Source organism: Equus caballus, chromosome 5, assembly GCF_041296265.1.
Source record: "Equus caballus isolate H_3958 breed thoroughbred chromosome 5, TB-T2T, whole genome shotgun sequence".
Classification (NCBI taxonomy): Eukaryota; Metazoa; Chordata; class Mammalia; order Perissodactyla; family Equidae; genus Equus; species Equus caballus.
The window spans coordinates 68,499,920-68,518,399 of NC_091688.1; the positions used below are offsets into that span (position 1 = coordinate 68,499,920).

General features: G+C 36.9%; 1 protein-coding gene across 7 annotated transcripts in view; it reads right to left on the minus strand.

Moving 5' to 3' along the window:
- Positions 1 to 9,448, minus strand: part of RNPC3 (RNA binding region (RNP1, RRM) containing 3) — a 54,591-nt gene extending 45,143 nt beyond the window's left edge. For 6 of the 7 annotated variants that reach the window (XR_011438801.1, XR_011438800.1, XR_011438799.1 and 3 more), the window contains exons 1-6: positions 8,859 to 9,448; positions 7,402 to 7,449; positions 2,717 to 2,835; positions 1,723 to 1,806; positions 1,215 to 1,326; positions 71 to 139 (exon numbers count right to left, since the gene is read on the minus strand). Coding sequence is in view for 3 of the 7 variants with exons in the window: in XM_023641531.2 (XP_023497299.1) it covers positions 71 to 139; positions 1,215 to 1,326; positions 1,723 to 1,806; positions 2,717 to 2,835; positions 7,402 to 7,449; positions 8,859 to 9,053 (627 nt within the window). In the remaining 4 variants the exon portion in view is untranslated. The remainder of the gene's footprint in view (positions 1 to 70; positions 140 to 1,214; positions 1,327 to 1,722; positions 1,807 to 2,716; positions 2,836 to 7,401; positions 7,450 to 8,858) is intronic. The other variant, XM_070267263.1, reaches the window with a different exon arrangement.
- Between the last annotated feature and the right edge of the window lie 9,032 nt (positions 9,449 to 18,480).

The window sequence follows — 18,480 nt, forward strand, 5'->3', positions numbered from 1 at the left end:
TTAGCATCAATATTCCCACCTTCAGAAGAGAAATTTAAAATCTTAGAAAAAATCCTAAGAGCTTTCTTACCATGGGAGGTCGTGCAGTAATTGGTCCAAAAGGTGTGGGTAAATTCATTTTATTCATAAGATGAAGCACCTTAAAGTAATTAAACATTTAAAATCACATAGTGAAATGATGATTTGACTCATCTTATATTTTACATAATTAAAAACTTTGCAATAACACTATTGAGTAATTTTTTGCCTTTATAATCCCTGGACAGGGCTAAAACTAGGCCCTAGTATATCTCATATCACCCTTCCTAAAATGTTTGTCAATTCTACTAATGCTATTATTCTCATTATTAAAAATGTCACTTTCTTGCAATGTTAAATCTACTGAAATGTTGTGTCTTTTTCCCTGATTACTAATTATAAAACAGAGAGAAGCAAAATAAAGGAAATAAACATCCATATTTTGTACTTCAAAGAAGTATCTTATTACTGTCAATACTTTGAAGCATTTGCTGAGGGTCCACTATGTCTTTTCCTTTAAGAAAGAATCTCTACATTAAACATGTATGCTAAGGTAACAAAGAATTACCAGAAATTATATTTCCCAAATTAGCTTATGTTTATTATACTAATACTAAACATATTAGTATGTTTATATTATAGTTTACAAAAGGCTTTACTTGAATGTAGAAATATTTCATTCCTTTTTGCAATGGACTGAGTGTTTGTTGTGTCCCTCCAAAATTCATATGTTGAATCCTAACCCCACAATTTAATAGATTAGGAGGGGAGCCTTTGGGAAGTAACTAGGTCACAAGGGTAGAACCCCCATGAAAGCGATTAGTGTCCCTTATAAAAAGGAACCCAGAGAGCTTTCTCACCCTCTTTCAGCTTTGTGATGATACAAAGAGAAAACAGCCATCTGCAACCCAAAAGAAGGCCCTCACAAGAAACCAACCATGCTGGCACCCTGATCTCCAACTTTCAGCCTCCAGAACTGTGACAATTTTTGGTTGTTTATAAGTCACCCAGTCTATGGCACTTAGTTATAGCAGCCTGAACTGACTGACATATCTTTAAAATATTATAGTATCATTGCCTGTCAGAATTTGTCTGATTAATACTATTATGAAAAAGCATGAGAATTAGCATGGAAAATAATTTATCAAGTTATATAAGCACTCACTTTGAGGAAAGTAAAGTTTTATTCTACTTACCTGTACATAGAACTTAGGCACACTTGCCAAAGCATTTACTATGTTTGCTAGGATTGTGCTGGAAGGTGGTGGGTACATATACTTGAGGCATGAATTGAGAGGAAAAGTCAGCCTAAAAAAAAATTTTAAATTCTTATCATGTCTTAATACGCTTCATATCAATAACTTGTAACCTGCTAGCATACAAAATTGCTCAAATGATTCAGTACTCTTAGATTAACCTTATTTCTAGTAGATCCAAATAAGTACATTTAAAAATAAACTTGCCTTGATTGCATTAAAGAAAAATAAAGTATTTCTTAGAGCTCATCTTATAACCCTGCACATGCTGATGGAACCAAATTTAGCGACAAACTCTTATAGCTCAAAATGTTTAATCAACACATTAAAAATATTCATGACATACCCTTTAAAAGAAAATTTATCTTATTTACTATATATATAGTATATATATGTGTATGTATGTATATATACTCAGAACAACAAAATACAAACAAAAAATGCTAACCCATGGTTTGGTGCAATTCCATTTTCTATGGTTAAACAACCAAGTTCTTTCTTTTCTTTATCATCTTCCACAGGATCATCAGACCTAAGAAACACAGAATCAAAGTTGATCTGATCTTTAGAAACAGAGTGAAAAACTGCATACAGAAAAGACATTATCTTTTCAAACATGGCATTATTAAAACAGTCCTACAATATGTAAAAATTTGAAGTATTTCTCAAGCAACCACCAATGAAAAGGAAGGGAAACAGAATCAAGCTTCAGTAAATACCTCCTCTATTCCAATACTATACAAAGTATGCCACATTTTCATTTACTCTTCACAGTACCACTGTGAAGATGGTATGATAAACCTCACTGACCAAAAAAAACACCACACCTGAAGTTTACATGGCATAAAATCGTGACACTCAAATTTCTTTAATGTGCATCACAATCAACTAGAGGATTTGTTAAAACTCAGGTTGCTGGGGCGTTATCCTCCCCACAACCTCAAATTTCTGATTCAGTAGAACTGGGTTAAGACCCAAGAATTTGTATTGCCGTCAAGATCCACGATGGTGCAGCTGGTCCAGGGACTACACTTTGAGAACCACTAACATAAAGCCAATTTGCAAGGCTGTATAACTACAAAGAATTACAGCTGGGAACCAAATATTAGTCTTTGATATCAAAGCATGCCCATTCATGACACCCTACTATCTCTAGTACAACAAAGACTTTATACTAATTACCTTCCATCCACTTAAAGTGGAATGCTTTTCACCATCTCTCTTCCCACTTCACATTGATTAATTCCTAATATTAAATCAACACTCAGGTTCCTACTGTACAATTAGGACAAAAATAAATAGACTATTTTAATGTACAGATTCAACAGATGTATCATTTACTGTTTTAGATTATTTACTTGCTAGTCTGAAAACAATCCAATAGCAATACAACTGATTAAAAAACACTGTAAAATGTTAGGAAAACTTAACTATCTACATACCTTTTCTTTTTCTCACTGCCTGAAGAGGGACATGGGGAATGAACTCGATCTTGCTCTTTTGCAAATTCAACAACTAAAGTATGACCTAAAAGTTTCAGCTGATGGAGTCTTGTCAGTGCCTTCGGTTGGAAGAACAAAAGAGTAAAAATTTGCTAACTGTACCAAAAATTATTTGTTAGAGATCATATACAAAATAACTTATATACAGTTTTTGTTAATGCTGCTAACATTTCTTCAGCTATTTCTTACACATTTCTAAGTTCAGGCTGCCAAGGCTTTAATGATTATTAAGGGACTAATTCCCATCACTTAGCAAAACTAAAATCTGCTTGAATCCAACTCTGTCTATACCCAGGCAGCTGAAAATGGTTAGAAAAGCAAACATAATGAATTGGCCTGGTCTCATTTAAATTCATGACCACAGACATAAATCTGGGGGTGGCTCTTAATGAAGGCACACACTTACATATTACATACCACATTCTTAGTTCATTTTTTTCTATCAATCTCTTAGAGAGTATTTTGTACTTTCTTCTTGTTCCTCAACCTCACAATATTCCTCTCCCATTCTTTTAGCCTATGACCTCGCTTCCTACTTTAAGAAAAATGAAGCAACTAGATAGAACTTCACATTCCCAACATAACTCCCCACCTACCAGCATCTGTACCTACATATTCTACCTTCCATCTGATAACACATATTAACTATCCATGTTTTTATCTAAATCAAGTTGCTTCACTTGTATCCTATATCCCACCCTCTCTAATCTATTCAAGAGCCTCACTTCTACTCTCTGGAATTATGGGGGTGTTCTTACCTATTCTGCTAATTTTCTGTCCTCTACTGGATTATCTACATCCGAGACAAACATGCTCTTATTTCTCCCATCCTAAAATTTTTTCTTCTTCATCTATTGATCCCACTTACCACTGCTTGCTCCCTTTTTAATTACTCGCAGTAAAATTCCTTAAGAGTTATCTAAGTCCTCTATCTAAAATTCCTCTCCTGTCTTCCAGCTTCAAACTCACTTCAATCAGGCTTACATTTAATCTGTCCACTGACACTGCTGGTCACAGGCAACAACAAATTCTATACTGCCAAGCCAATGGTCAACTCTCAGTCTTCAGTCTACTGTATTTTTAACACAGCTGATCACTCCCTCCTTGATATATGTTCTTCACTTGGGGTCAAGACACCATACTTTCCCACAGTTTTCTTCCTAGCTCACTGGTTTCTACTCCTCAATCTCTTCGGCTTGTGCCTTCTGTAACTCTTAATGTAGGCATACTCCAGAGCCCTATTATTGGTCTTCTCTATCTAATCTCTTGGTGACCTAATCCAGCATCCTAAATTTAAATACCATCTCCATGCTAATGATTCCCTACTTTCTAACTTCAGCCCAAACCTCTACGCTGAAGTCCAGGAACATATACCCAAACTACTGGATAGCTCCTCCTAGATGTCTAACAAACATCGTAAAATCAACACTTCAGAAACTGAACCACTAATCTCTCCTCATCCCCCTAAATGTTCTCCATCTGGAACCTTTCCCATTTCAGTTGATGGTAACTCCATTCTTCTCCTGACTCATGCCAAAAATCCTGGAATCATGCTTTACAACTCTTTCCCACATTGCATATGAAAGCCATCAAGAAATCCTGTTAGTTTCTACCCTCAAAATATATCCACAATCTAACCACTTCTTACTACGTCCACTGCTACTACGGTGGTCCAAGTAACCATCATCTCTAGATTGAATTACCAGAATAATCTTTTAACAGATCTCCTGTTTCTACTCTTTCTTGCCTTTCATCTATTCTCAACACAAAGTGATCCTTTTAAATATTATTAAGTCATATTATGTTACTGATTTGCTCAAAATACTCCAATGGCTCCCCATTTTACTCAGAGTAAAATCTAGGGTCCTTACAAAAAATATAGGTATGAACTCTATTAATACTCTGACCTCAAATCCAATCATCTCCCCTCAGTGCTTCAGCCACACTGGCTTCCTTGAACATAACAGGCATGTTCATTCACCTCCTAACTTCTTTCACTTCCTTCAAATTGTTGCTCAAATATGACCCTAACCACGTTAACTGCAACTTAACCCTCCCCAGCCAGCACATTCCTGATTCTATTGCTCTTTTTCTTTTTTTCCCATAGCATTTATCATTTTCTAAAATAATAAACAATTTATTAAGTTTATTATTTATGGTCTGTCTCCCCTTTTGAGAATGTGAGCTCCAATGAGGGCAAAAATCTTTGTTTTATTCACTGATGTATCCCAAGACCTAAAGAAGCATCTAGCACACAGTAGGCACTTAATAGTTTTTGAACAAATGTAGGCCTTAACTGGGACTACAATTTTATTCTGTCTTTAGGCATCCTTATTTGACTCCATTATACAAAGCAAGTTTTAAAATACTTCAATAATTTTCCAGTCCCTAAATCAACTCTAGACCTCTTCACTATCAATGGACCTTTGATTATCTGAAACACAAGTCATCTAAACTGAATTACTTCAACTTTCTTCCTCTCAAAATTGTATCACACACAGTCTCTTCTTTTCAAAGATTTATGGCTTTTCACTTTTAATGTTAACTAATCTCCCTATCTAGCTCAGTTACTTTATTCTTAAACATTTCTCTTCCTCTTTTTTTTTAAATCAATCAAGTGCACTCTAGCCTAAAAGTCCTATCACTGCTATTATTTTCTCATTCCTTCTCTTCAATACAAACATTTCTCAAAGACAATGACCGGCTCCATGTCCTCTCTTCCAAGTTATTCTTGACCCTAAAACAATGTGGTTTTCATTAACATATTTCATTTATAATTTCTTATGCTATATTAAAAAAAAAGTCTTCTGAAAAAAATTTTAAAAATACATATAATGTGAAAATCTTCTGTAATACCACTCTCAGAGAAAGACATTAAGAATTTGGCATATACCTCTACTACATTTTTTTCTATGCATAAATTAACAAATATACCATTAGTTTTCCATAAATTAAAAGTTATGTCATACATAATGTTTTGCAACTTTATTCATGTACTCTATCTGGGCTACATGCTTTATTAATACATATTCATTCGACCTTAATTCTCTGACAGTCAAGTATATGGATATACGACAATTTAAGCTGTCTCTTCTCCTTACTGAGAATTTGGGTCATTTCTATCATTTCATAATAAAAAGTCCTTTACTAATAGGCTGTTCATTCCTCATTTTGTGTCACCACAGGATCTCATCTTCTTGAAACGCTCTTCTCTTTGCATCTATGATCATTTTTTTTCTAGTTCTGCTTCCTTCCTAACTTCTCCTTTGGTCTTCTTCGCTGGCTTGTCTTCCTGTGGGTAACCATATCCATTCACTTGATTGAAGAAACTCCATTTTTCATCTTGCCTCAGCACTAGACTCATATTTTTAAATGTTTTTAAAAGATTTCCATAGAAGTAGCACATTGACTCCTCAGAGTTAATAGATGACATTTGAATTATCTACCTTGCAAACATCCTCTGAATCCTGCCTCTGTCAGCTAATGTAATAACCCGATAACTAAGTCCAAAAATCTTAAAGTATTCCTGCTCTCAACTTCTACATCTATAGGGATCATAAGACTTACAAACTCAATCTCTACCAAGTATTTACCTTCTTCTTCCTTTGTCTTCTTATTGCCTTATTCAGATCCTTTCTCTTGTCCTGGCCATTATAACATTTCTCTTGTCTTGGCTTTCCATTTGGTCTTCTTACCTCTAACCTTTTTCCACATCTAATCTATTACATAAACACTACCAGATATCTTTCACAGACCTGACCATATTACTGGCTAACTCAAATGTATCAAGTGTCTTTAGAATACCTACTCAACAAAATTCAATCCCTCCCTCCCACCCAAATTTAGACTCAATCTATTTTCCAAGTCCTATTTCCATTTCAACCCTTAGGTCTTGATCCACTTACAACTTTCCATGCCCCATAGCTTTACTAAATGTTCTCCAAACCTAGATGGTCCATCTCCCTTTGTTTTCTTCTCAAAATCCAACTAATCATTAAAAGTCCACATCAAAGGTCACCTCTTTGCAATTGATTCCCTAAGATTTTTAAATATATATTTTCTCCCTTTAATACTTAAAATATCTTACTTTGCAACAGCTACAGAGGTAGTTATCAATCTTTGCATCCTTTAGAACTTATTTTTAATTACATAACATTACACTTCAATTTTAATTCACTTTCTAGTAATCTACTATTCTTATGTTTAAATACGTAAATATTGTGCAAGATCTGCCAACTGACAAACCAAATGTAGCCTGTAACCAAACTCCTGAAATACAAATGCTTTCACTTTTAAAAAGTGTAGTTTAAGGGGCTGGCCCCGTGGCTGAGTGGTTAAGATCGCGCTCCGCTGCAGGCAGCCCAGTGTTTCGTTGGTTCGAATCCTGGGCGCGGACATGGCACTGCTCATCAGACCACGCTGAGGCAGCGTCCCACATGCCACAACTAGAAGGACCCACAACGAAGAATATACAACTATGTACGGGGGGCTTTGGGGAGAAAAAGGAAAAAATAAAATCTTTAAAAAAAAAAAAAAAAGTGTAGTTTAACATTATGTTTCATTTTCAAACCAAGATTGATAATAGAAAATTGTTGATAACTCTAATGGCAAAGAAAAAGTCATACCTTTATAGCTGCTTTTTCATTAGCGAAAGTAGCAAAAGCTGTATGTTTCTGAAAAAGAATTAAGATACACATTATTTCTAATATAATTTCAATTTCTCATAAAAATGTCTGATATTTTACCAGTTGACAGTGATGTGACACATTAATAAAATCATGGAAAAATCAAGATCTTTTAACTGTTTATTAATTTCAGTACAGCGGTTCTCAATCTTTTTTGAATCAAACTTCTTTGAGATGAAAGCTATGTAGCCTTCTTCATATACAGGTGTGCACAGGCACACAATGTTTTATATATACATTCAAATAGTTCAAGAGACCAGAATTTAAAAAACTCCTACTAAACACAGAGGATCACACTTAAACCATGCAAAATATAAAATAGCTCCCATTTATAACATATCTAAAGATCTAAATTTTCCTCTATCCGGCCAAATGCAAAGCTTAAAAACGTGCCTAATATAAAATCATTCCTTAAGTGTATGTTTTCTTTGTGTTTTATCTTTTTAATAAGGGTTCAAAAGGAGAAGTCATTTTTAAATATAACCTGTAAATATCTTTTAAACCATCAGAAAAGGAACATAAGTCAAAAGTACATGAATCATTATGCTAAGGAAGAGTCCTTGTCAGTGCTTATTAAAGTATTTGTAAGTTGTTTGAGTAACCATATCACACATTCTAATTTTTTCCTTATCTGATCCAAGACGACCCAATTAAGTGTACTTAAACTGAATCACATGAATATTTGTATTTGCTGATATACATGAAGCTTTTATCAAAATCGGTCTTTCTTCTAACTCAGTAATTCTCAACGCTGGCTGCATATTACAGTCACCTGGGAGAGACTTTGAATCCATTGATGTTTTACCCCATCACAGACCATCTCCCCATTTTAATGGAGAGAAATCCATCTAAAACACCTTCAGGTATAAAAACGAATAATTACATTCCTGTAATATTGTTCCCTAAAAGATTCCTTAGGGAAAATTTTACGAAGAACTTCTTCGTCAAAAACCTAGTTGAAATTCTGTAACTAGTTTACTCAAGTTACTATTGTAGTTTCTCCTCTATTTTGATACGTTTTAACACTGGCTTATAAATGAACCAAGATCTTTAAAAAGGCCTTTATTACACATTTCTGACAGTACTCTAACAGAAATACCCCCAACTTCAGACAAGTTTTGAGAGTCTCAGGATGAGTCGCAAAAGGGAATTTACGCTATTTTCCACTCTCCTGCCTTGCCTTTCTCACTTGCCCTTTTCCGCAGCCCTGTGACTAACCTAGGCTCGAGCCAATTCAAACTTGACTTGGCACGCAAGATACTTAGATGTGAAAGAGGAAAGATGGGGAAGGGCCTCTTCCTACTCGTTTCTGTCTTCTTCCTTCTGTCAGACCTGCCCCTCCCTGGGTCACCAGCCAAGGGCCTTCCCGGGAGGCTGAGGACTGGGCACGCCCTTACCAGTCGCCCCTTATCGGACAGGACGCGCACCGACTGTGCCCCGAAATACTTCAGCAAGTCCTCTTTCTCCTCCGCGCTCAGCTCTGCTGGCAGGTGCCTCACCAGAAGGGTTCGGTCGCCCCGCGGCGGAGAAAGCGAAGCAGAGCTCTGGCATCCTCTCGACATCGTCGGCAGCGGCTGCTCGGGGGCCGCCATCTCCCTCGCGGAAACAGCAACAGGAAAGCCGAAAAAAGAGCCGCAGATAAAATGCGGCAATCGACGGAAGCTGAGAGAAAGCCGTATTTTTCCGCCTCGCGCTAAGGATTCTGGTTAACAAAGAAATACCGCGAAAAGTAGTCAGCTTCTCGCGAGACCTTTGCCACGGAGGAGTGACACCTGTTCAGAGACCCGTTCCTCAGACAGCAGGGAGAGGTTTTACAGTGACGGGAAAGCAAAGTGATTTAAATTCCAGGTAGCTGTTGAAGGTGTTAAGAGCAAAAATTCGCCCGAGAGAGGCGTGAGGATTTAAAAAGTTGTCAAAGAAGGAATCTCAGGCCGTGAAGGAAAGAGGCTGTAAACCCAGACAGAAGGAGTCACTGCTACGCATGGGCGGGCAGGGGGGGTTGGGTGGAAGGAGCGAGTCTGTGCTGGCGCAAGCGCAGTGTGGAGCTGCACTGGCAGGGCTCCTGATCCTGGTGTTTGGGAAAATACACCCGAAGCACAGGAGGGGAGGGGATCTTGGTGTAGGAATGTGAGGTGTGTATTTATAGTCTGAGGATAGTAAGGCCTAAAGATAGCAAGTTCTTTCTTCAGCTAAGGGTCCGGGTAGGTGGACAACTCAGTTTAAGGAACAAAAAGTTGAGACAAAAAAGTGTTTTGTTTTCTTGACTCATTTGCATATAACAGCCTCATAGGCTCTGGGGTTCATTTCACAGAATTCACAGCCCCTAGGCAGAGGATGTGTGTATATGCACAGTAGTGCCTGTTGTCCATGGTTGTTTTGCTTTCTCCATTTCAGTTACCCCCCCATCCAAAAATATTAAATGGAAAATTCCAGAAATAAACAATTCGTAAGTTTGAAATTGGGTGCCATTCTGAATATCATGATGAAATCTGCCATTCTGCCTGGGAGGTGAATCATCATTTTATCTAATACGCTACCTGCCCGTGTCAGTTATCAGATAGACTGTGGTATCGCAATGCTTGTGTTCAAGTAACCATTATTTTACTTAATAATGGCCCTAAAATGCAAGAGTTGTGATGTTGGCAGTTTGGATATGCCAAAGAGAAGGCCTAATGTGCTTCACTTAAGTGTAAAGATGAAATTCTCAATAAGGAAAAAAAATCATACGCTGTGTTAAGATCTATATTTTATTAGAGTATGTTATTGTTCTCTTTTATTAATTTTTGTTAATCTCTTACTTTGACTAATTTATAAATTTTTATCATAAGTATGTACGTAAAGGAAAAGGTATAATATGTGTAGGGTTTGGTACTGATGTTTCAGGCATCCACTGGGGGTCTTGAAACGTAACCCCCACGAATAAGGGGGACTACTGTATCTTCACATATTTAATCCTGACAACAACCCTAAAGGGTAGCTACGCCTCCCCATTGTACAATTGAGGACACTGATATACAAAGACGTTTAAGTCGCACAGCTAGTAAATGGCGGAACTGGAATTTGAGGCTATTAGTGTGACTGAGCTTTATACTCTGATCCACTATTCTGCCTAGTTTCTGAACACAGTGAAGCAGAAATGTCTCCTTCACTTCATACAGTGAGGGTCTTGAGGATTCTAGAGAGAAGTGTTATTTTAGGTGCAGCTGCTACAGTCTCAAGGTCAAAGGTGCTTCTTACTGCTCCTTTTGCTGCTTGATTAGATATAAAGACATAGCATTAAACAATACATCAAAATTTGGCTCTCATGGAGCATTGGTTGGGTAGCAGATGAGGGACAGACATTAGAAAAAACTTGGGGAAAACCCCCCAAAATGTCGGGTATGTAGAGATTCATGTGGGCCCTACAGATTTTTTGGTGGAGTCTTGATATGTGAAGAACAATTGGAAACTGGACAGATTTTTTTAGTAGGGATGTGTGTGTGTGTATGTATATGTATGTATAATGATTAAATTTTGGATATGAAAGTTTCTCTTTGGTTGCGGTGTGAAAAATAGATTAGAAGCAAGAACACTAGTTGAGTTACCGCAGTAGCCTAGGCAAAAACACTGCTTGAAGTAGTTCGATGAAAGCAGACATGGAGCGAAGGAGCTGGAATTAAGATGTATTTTGGAAGTAGAATTGGTAGACTTGCAGATGAAAAAGAGTAATTAAGGGAAAATTCTGAGCCAGCCTTGATGGCCTAGTGGATAAAATTCAGCACACTCCACTTTGGCAGCCCAGCTTTGGTTCCCAGGTGCAGAACCACACCACTCATCTGTCAGTGGCCATGCTGTGGCAGTGGCTCACATAGAAGAACTAGAAGGACGTACAATTAGCATATAGGACTATGTACTGGGGCTTTGGAGAGAAAAAAAAAAGGGTAAACTCTGGGGTTTTGGCTTGAGCCTCAAACTGTCCACCATCTAGGTGGTTGATGATACCATTTAATGAGCATGAGAAGAGTGACAAAAGTGTAGCTAGGTTCAGGACTGGTGGAGGGACAGGGAGGCAGGAACACATTAAATTTAAGGTATCTATTCAGTTTCCATGTTTCAAGTAGGCAGTTGGATGCGTAAATATGAAATTCTGGACAAACATCAACACTGGATACATATGTATCCATGGATACATATATGGCATCAACACGTATAATAATTATATGCAAGGGTAGGTAGAGAGAAGGGGGCCCAGTATTGATCCATGGGGTGTGCCAATGTTGAGAAATTAAGGAGAGGAGGAATAAATAATTCTCTCTTGGTACTCACATTGTAGTAGCAAAGACAGACTGAAACATGTAGATAAGTAAATAAATGAGTTCCTTCTGGAGAGTAATAAGTGCTTTGGGGAAAAAATAGAGACAGGTAGAGGGATAAACTGTGATTAGAGAGGGCATGCTACTTTAAACGCTGTCCTTTGCAGGCTTTTTCTTATGTCTTTTTATGGTTAGCAAAATGATTTGCACATAGTAGTTATTATATAAATATCTGTTCAATGAATGAATGTTTGAATGGGTTAACTTTAGTATTTACTACTGCCGCCTATCATCAAGAATTGCTGCATGGGCCAACAAGATAAGGTGAATTGTCCTTATCTACAATAATTGAGATATCGCAACTCAGTAGGATAATAACATGACAGAATTTTATTTTCTCTCCTCTTAATTGCTTTTAGTTGTACGCAATTAAATCTGCCTTATCCTTCCCTTGACAATAGCTTAGGCAGATTTCATAATTTCTTGATCACTTTCAGTTATTAACAGTCCAATTTGGTTTGAAATGACAACCTCAAACTCCATTAAGATCTCGCTTCTTACACTTCCCTCATATTAGGCTTTACCAGATGGAGAGGAGGAAGATAGAATTTGCTTTCATCTATTCTGTGTTTGAGTGGAGTTGGGTGTGATCTGCTCTGAGTTGCACCTTTCTCGTTTTCTTTTCTTGGTATAGTCCAGAGGTTCCCAAACTTTCTCAGCTCATGGTGCCCTTACTGTCTCAATAATGTTTTCACAGCATCCCTAGGTGCCACTTCATTTCCTGTTGCACTCTAATTTTCAAGGGGCACTTGTTCTTTATCAGAGCAGTAGCCCAAAACCCACCTTTGCAAAGATAGGACATTCTCAAAAGGAATTTAACAGGATCTAATTTTGAAATGGAGAAATATCTCAAGCTGATATTTCATGTAGTGTCTGGCAGATATCTAGGATTGCCATGTTTCCCGCAAATATTTAAAATATTCCATAGCACCCCTGTGAGGTGGCCAAAGCACCTGTGACACCTCAACACACAGTTTGAGAACTTTGGATGAACTTTGTTTTTGGTTTTGATTTTCTTTGTTGGGGGGATGGGAGGTTGGAAAGTAGTGGAGGTTGGGAGTATCTTACTTCATTGGCCAGTTGTTGGTGTTCTTTATCTCACTCTGATTCTCTCTGGTTCTATCTGTTGATGGAGGCCTATGGTAATGTGATTTTTTGGGATTCATCTTCATCAGATCCGCCTCTGTCACTTTGTCAGACAGGTGTAGGGTTTTTTTTTATTTGTCCCTTCCTTTGGTTTATGTTCCCAGTTTTCCTCACTTGGCCATGTGTCTCTTGAGCCTCCCTGTTACACCTTCGTTTCTATTTCCAAACTCCCTATTTTTTCACATGAAGCCAGGAGAACTACTGGGCTCTATTTCTGAAAGGCCTTGCAGAACTAAAATGGAGAAAGATGCTTATTCCATTTTTTTTCCTGAGTTTTTTTTTTCAATTAAGGTATAATTGACATATAACATTATATTAGTTTCAAGTGTACAAAATAATGATTGGATATTTGTGTACATTGCTAAATGATCACCACAATAAGTCTAGTTAATATCCATCACCTAACGTAGTTACAAATTTTTTTTTCTTGTGATGAGACCTTTTAAGATCTACTCTCTTAGTAACTTTCAAATATTCAATACAGTATTATTAACTATAGTCACTGTGCTGTACATTACACCCCCATGGCTTATTTATTTTATAACTGGAAGTTTGTATCTTTTGATCCTCTTCACTTATTTTTCCCGCTCCCCACCCCCTGCCTCTGGCAACCACCAATCTGTTCTCTGTGTCTGTGAGCTTGGTTTTTTGCTTTTCTGTTTGCTTTTAATTCCACATGTAAGTGAGATGATACCATATTTGTCTTTCTCTGTCTGACTTATTTGGCTTAGCTTAATGCCCTCAAGGTCCATCCATCTTGTTGCAAATGCCAGATTTCATTCTTTTTTATGAATGAATAAGATTCCATTGTATGTATACACCACATTTTCTTTATCCATTCATCAATCAGTGGACCCTTAGGTTGTTTTCATATTTTGAATATTGTAAATAATGCTGCAATGAAATGGGAGTACATATATCTTTTTGAGTTAGTGTTTTCATTTTCTTCAGATAATTACTCAGAAGTGGCAATGCTGGATCATATCGTGGTTCTTTTTTTATTTTTTTGGGAGGAAGATTCTCCCTAAGCTAACATCTGTTGCCAATCCTCCTCTTTTTTTTTTTCTTGAGGAAGATTAGCCCTGAGCTAACATCTGCAACAATCTTCCACTACTTTGTATGTGGGATGCCTCCACAGCATGGCTGATGAGTGGAATAAGTATGCACCTGTGGTCTGAACTTGTGAACCCCAGGCTGCTGAAGTGGAGAATGTAAAATTTTAACCACTTGGCCACAAGGCCACCCCTGGTAGTTCTATTTTTAATTTTTTTAATTTTTAATTTTTAATTTTTTTTTTTTTTTGGTGAGGAAGATTGGCCCTAAGCTAACATCTGTTGCCAATATTCCTCTTTTTACCTAAGAAGGATTGTCCCTGAGCTAATCTCTGTGACAATCTTCCTCTATTTTGTATGTAGGATACTGTCACAGCATGGGCCGATGAGCAATGTGTAGGTCTGTGCCCAAGATCTAACCCATGAGCCCTGGGTCACCAAAGTGGAGTACACAAACTTAACCATTATGCCCATTATGCCACTGGGCTGGCCTCCATTTTTAATTTTTTGAGGAACATCTATACTGTTTTCCATAGTGGCTGCACCAAGTTACATTGCCACCAACAATGCACAAGCGTTCCCTTTTCTCCATATCTTTGCCGATACTTATTATGTCTTGTCTTTTTAATAGCCATTCTAACAGGGATGAAGTGATATTTCATTGTGGTTTTGATTTGCATTTCCTTGATGATTAGTGATGTTGAGCATCTTTTCATGTACCTGTTGACTGTCTATATATCTTCTTTGGAAAAATGTCCCTTCAGATCTTCTGCCCATTTTTTAGTTGAATTGTTTGTTTTTTTGTTATTGAGTTGTATGAATTCTTTTCCTGACTTCTTGCCAAAAGCATTCTCTCCCTTCACAGCCAGACTTCAAGAGAGAGACATACGATATACTAATTTTTTCACCTTCTACTACTCCAAAATGCCTTTCTATCTGGCTTTTGATCCCATCAGTCCAAAGAATAGTTTTTGCTAGGGTCAACAGTTACCTCCAAGTTGCTAAATCCAGGGAACTTTTTCAGTTCTCATTTTAACTTCTCAGTAGTGCTTGACACTTTTGACCACTTTCTTTTTGAAATACTATCTTCCCTTGGTTTTCAAAACACACTCTCTCTCGTACTGTTCTAGCTCACTTTCTCTCCAGCCTGACTCCAATAAATCTTAGATTCTATATTTTCTCCTCTGTCCTCTAATCTTGAACCTTCTTCCCACCTTTCCTCTTATAGAATAACCTTGTTTCTTAAACTCATTAAAAAAAATTGAGGACTCCCATACTCATAAACCCTACCTGCCTCTCTGCTTCTTGGTTATGCTAGTCTCTCAATTGGGAAGTAGGTCTGCTTTCTCCTGTACTCAAATGAATCATTCTCAGCCACATGTGACTACGTTATTATTTATCCTTTTGTTAAAAAAAAGCAAAGAAAATAATTAAAATTGTTTAGTACATAAATTAAAATATACCACTCCATCTCTTTCTGTTTATAGCAAAACTCCCAGAAATAGTGGTTTATATTTGTTGTCTCTGATTTTCTTCTCCCATATTTTCTTTAGTCTATTCTAATCATTTGCAACCCCACTGCTCTGTTAAAATTGACCTTTTGAAGATCACCAATGACCTCCACATTGCTAAATCCAATGGTTATTTCTTAGATCTTATCTTACTGGTTCTATCAGGATCGCTAAACACAATTGTTTACTCTCTGCTGTAAAAACAACCAAAACAAAACACAAGCAACTCAAAAACCATGCTCCCTTCATTTGGCTTGCTAGGCATCACACTTGCCATGTTTTCTTCCTATCATTCTGGTCATTCCGTTTGTTTCTTTTGCTGGTTCCTCCTCATCTCCTTAACCTGTACATATTGGAATTTCTCAAGGCACAATCTTTTCTTTTTTCTCACCACATTCATCTAGAGGTAATTCATACAGTTTCATGGCTTTAAAAATTATCCATATTAATGACTCTCAAATTATATTTCCAGCCTACACCTCTTCTCTGAACTCTTCAGACCTTTGACATCTCCTTACTGCTGAATTTGACATCTCCTGCATGTTGTACAATAAGTGTCTCAAACATAACATGTCTAGAACTTAGCTCTTGATATTCTTCAAATCTTTTCCTTCAGTTTTTTTAATCTTTGTTACTTTTGATTCCCCTTTATCTTTTATGCCCCATGCCTTTTCATTCAGCAAATCTTTGTTTTACCTTCAAAGTATATTCAAAATTTGACCATTCTTCTCCATCTTCACTCTTACCACCCTTGTCCAAGCAGCCATGAACCTTCTGAAATACTGCAGTAGCCTCATAGCCAGTCTCCTGCCTTTGTCCTTGCCCCTTGGACAGGCACAGTAAGGCTCAGCAATTATTCCATGTGTTCCTCTACATTCCCAAACTCCCTTGGTGTTAGGTGGGGTGATGCACTTCATTCTAATCAATAGGCTGTTAGTAAAAGCAACATGTGTCAATTCCAGACTGTGTCACAGAAGAGTGGATGTGAAAACAATGATCATGGTGGTCACATTTTGAGGTCATAGAGCTGCAAATTAAACACAGCATAGAATGCCTAGTCACCACATCAGTGACAACGGCCCTATAAAATTGCTTAACTCCCACCAAACTTTTGCATAAGTAAGAAATCTTTTATTATGTTAAAAGCACTGATAATTTAGGATTATATTTTTTTTCCATAGCAAAGCCAAAGCAAAAATTTACCCAAGCAAAGATCAAAAATACACTATGTGATGGTTCATTTTATTTGTCAACTTGACCAAAGTGTGCTCAGATTAAACAATATTTCTAGGTGTGTCTCTGAAGGTGTTTCTGGATGAGATTAACATTTGAATTGGTGGACTCAGTAAAGTAGATTGTCCTCTCCAGTATTGGTGGGTGGGCATCATACAATCCGTTGAGAGCCTGAATAGAACAAAAAGTGGAGAAAGGAGGAAGCCACCCCTTTTCTTCCTGCCTCATGATTGAGTTGGGATGTCTCACCTCACTTCCTCAGGCCCTTGGACTGGGATTTACACCATCAACTCCCCTCATTCTCAGGCTTTCAGACTTGGACTGAGTTATACCACCAGCTTTCCTGGGTCTTCAGCTTGCAGAGGGTGGATAGTGGGATTTTTCAGCTTCCGTAATCACATAAGCCAATTCTTCATAATAAATATTCATATATATATATATATATATATGATTCTTAAAATTTTTATTTTTATTTATGTTTTAATTTATTTTATATATATTGAAGAAAAAATATATATGTAAAATATATTATTCAATATATTTTTATCGCAGCACCTAGAGTGATTCTGTTAATCCTCAAAACTCTCTAGTGGCTTTTCCTCTCAGACTAAAAGCTAAAGTTCTTCCTTTGATCTATAAAAGCTCACATGATCTGGCTCCCTCAACTTATTATTTTTCCTACTTCATCTGTTCTTTTCTACCTCCATCACACTTTACTATAGACATATTGTCCTTCTAACTGTACTTGAATTCTTTAGACCCATGACTCAGATCTTTGTACTTGCGAAAACTTTCAAAAATGCTTTTCCCACAGCTATCTCCATGTTTAGCCCTAACTTTCTTCAGTTGCACAAATGTTACCTTTTCATTAAATTGTTAATTATCAGTCAACACAATCTCTGCCTCTTCCTTTACGCCTTCTGTGTTACAGGGGCTGAAAGACTAGAAATTAGATTTTTCAGTGTTTTGGTTATCTATTCCTATGTAACAAACCACCCTAAACTTAGTAGTTTAATACAACCACCATCCATGACTTTTCCTTTTCCCAAGGCAGAATTTATGTCTTCTTCCATTTATTTTTGCAGTAGAAGTTGTCATATATAGATTTTATTATAATTAATTGAGTGTGTATATAATTTCCTTATTATTAGTAAGCTCCTTGAAGACAGGGGTTGCTATATTCATCTCTGTATCTTCCGAGCTTTAACATAGTGCCTTACAAATAGATTAATGGTCACTGAATGTTAAAATATGTAAATAAATGTTTCAAGAAACTAAAATACATCCTGCCAGCAGCTAAGGATTACATATTCATTGATTTGCCTGATGACTTTAAGAAACCAGGCTAAAGATTTCGTTGCAAAATTATCACACTGGTCAAAGAAAAAATGTCTGTATTATTCTGTGTTACTTACTGAGAGTTGATTATGTGTAGATCCCATGCATAGTCATTTGTAGACTTAGTCCATGTGTGAAAAAATAACATTTTACATAGCCATAAAATCTTATGTTGGAGTGCATATGAAGGCAAATTTTTGTCACAAGCTTTCATTAACCTTAACATTTATTTAAATAAAATATAAACATGCCTTTTAACCCAGCAGTTCTGTTTTTCAGAATCTGTATTAGTCAGTTTGAGCTGCCATAACAAAATACCATAAACTGGGTGGCTTACACAACGGGAATTTATTTCCTCACAGTTCTGGAGGGTGAAAGTCCAAGATC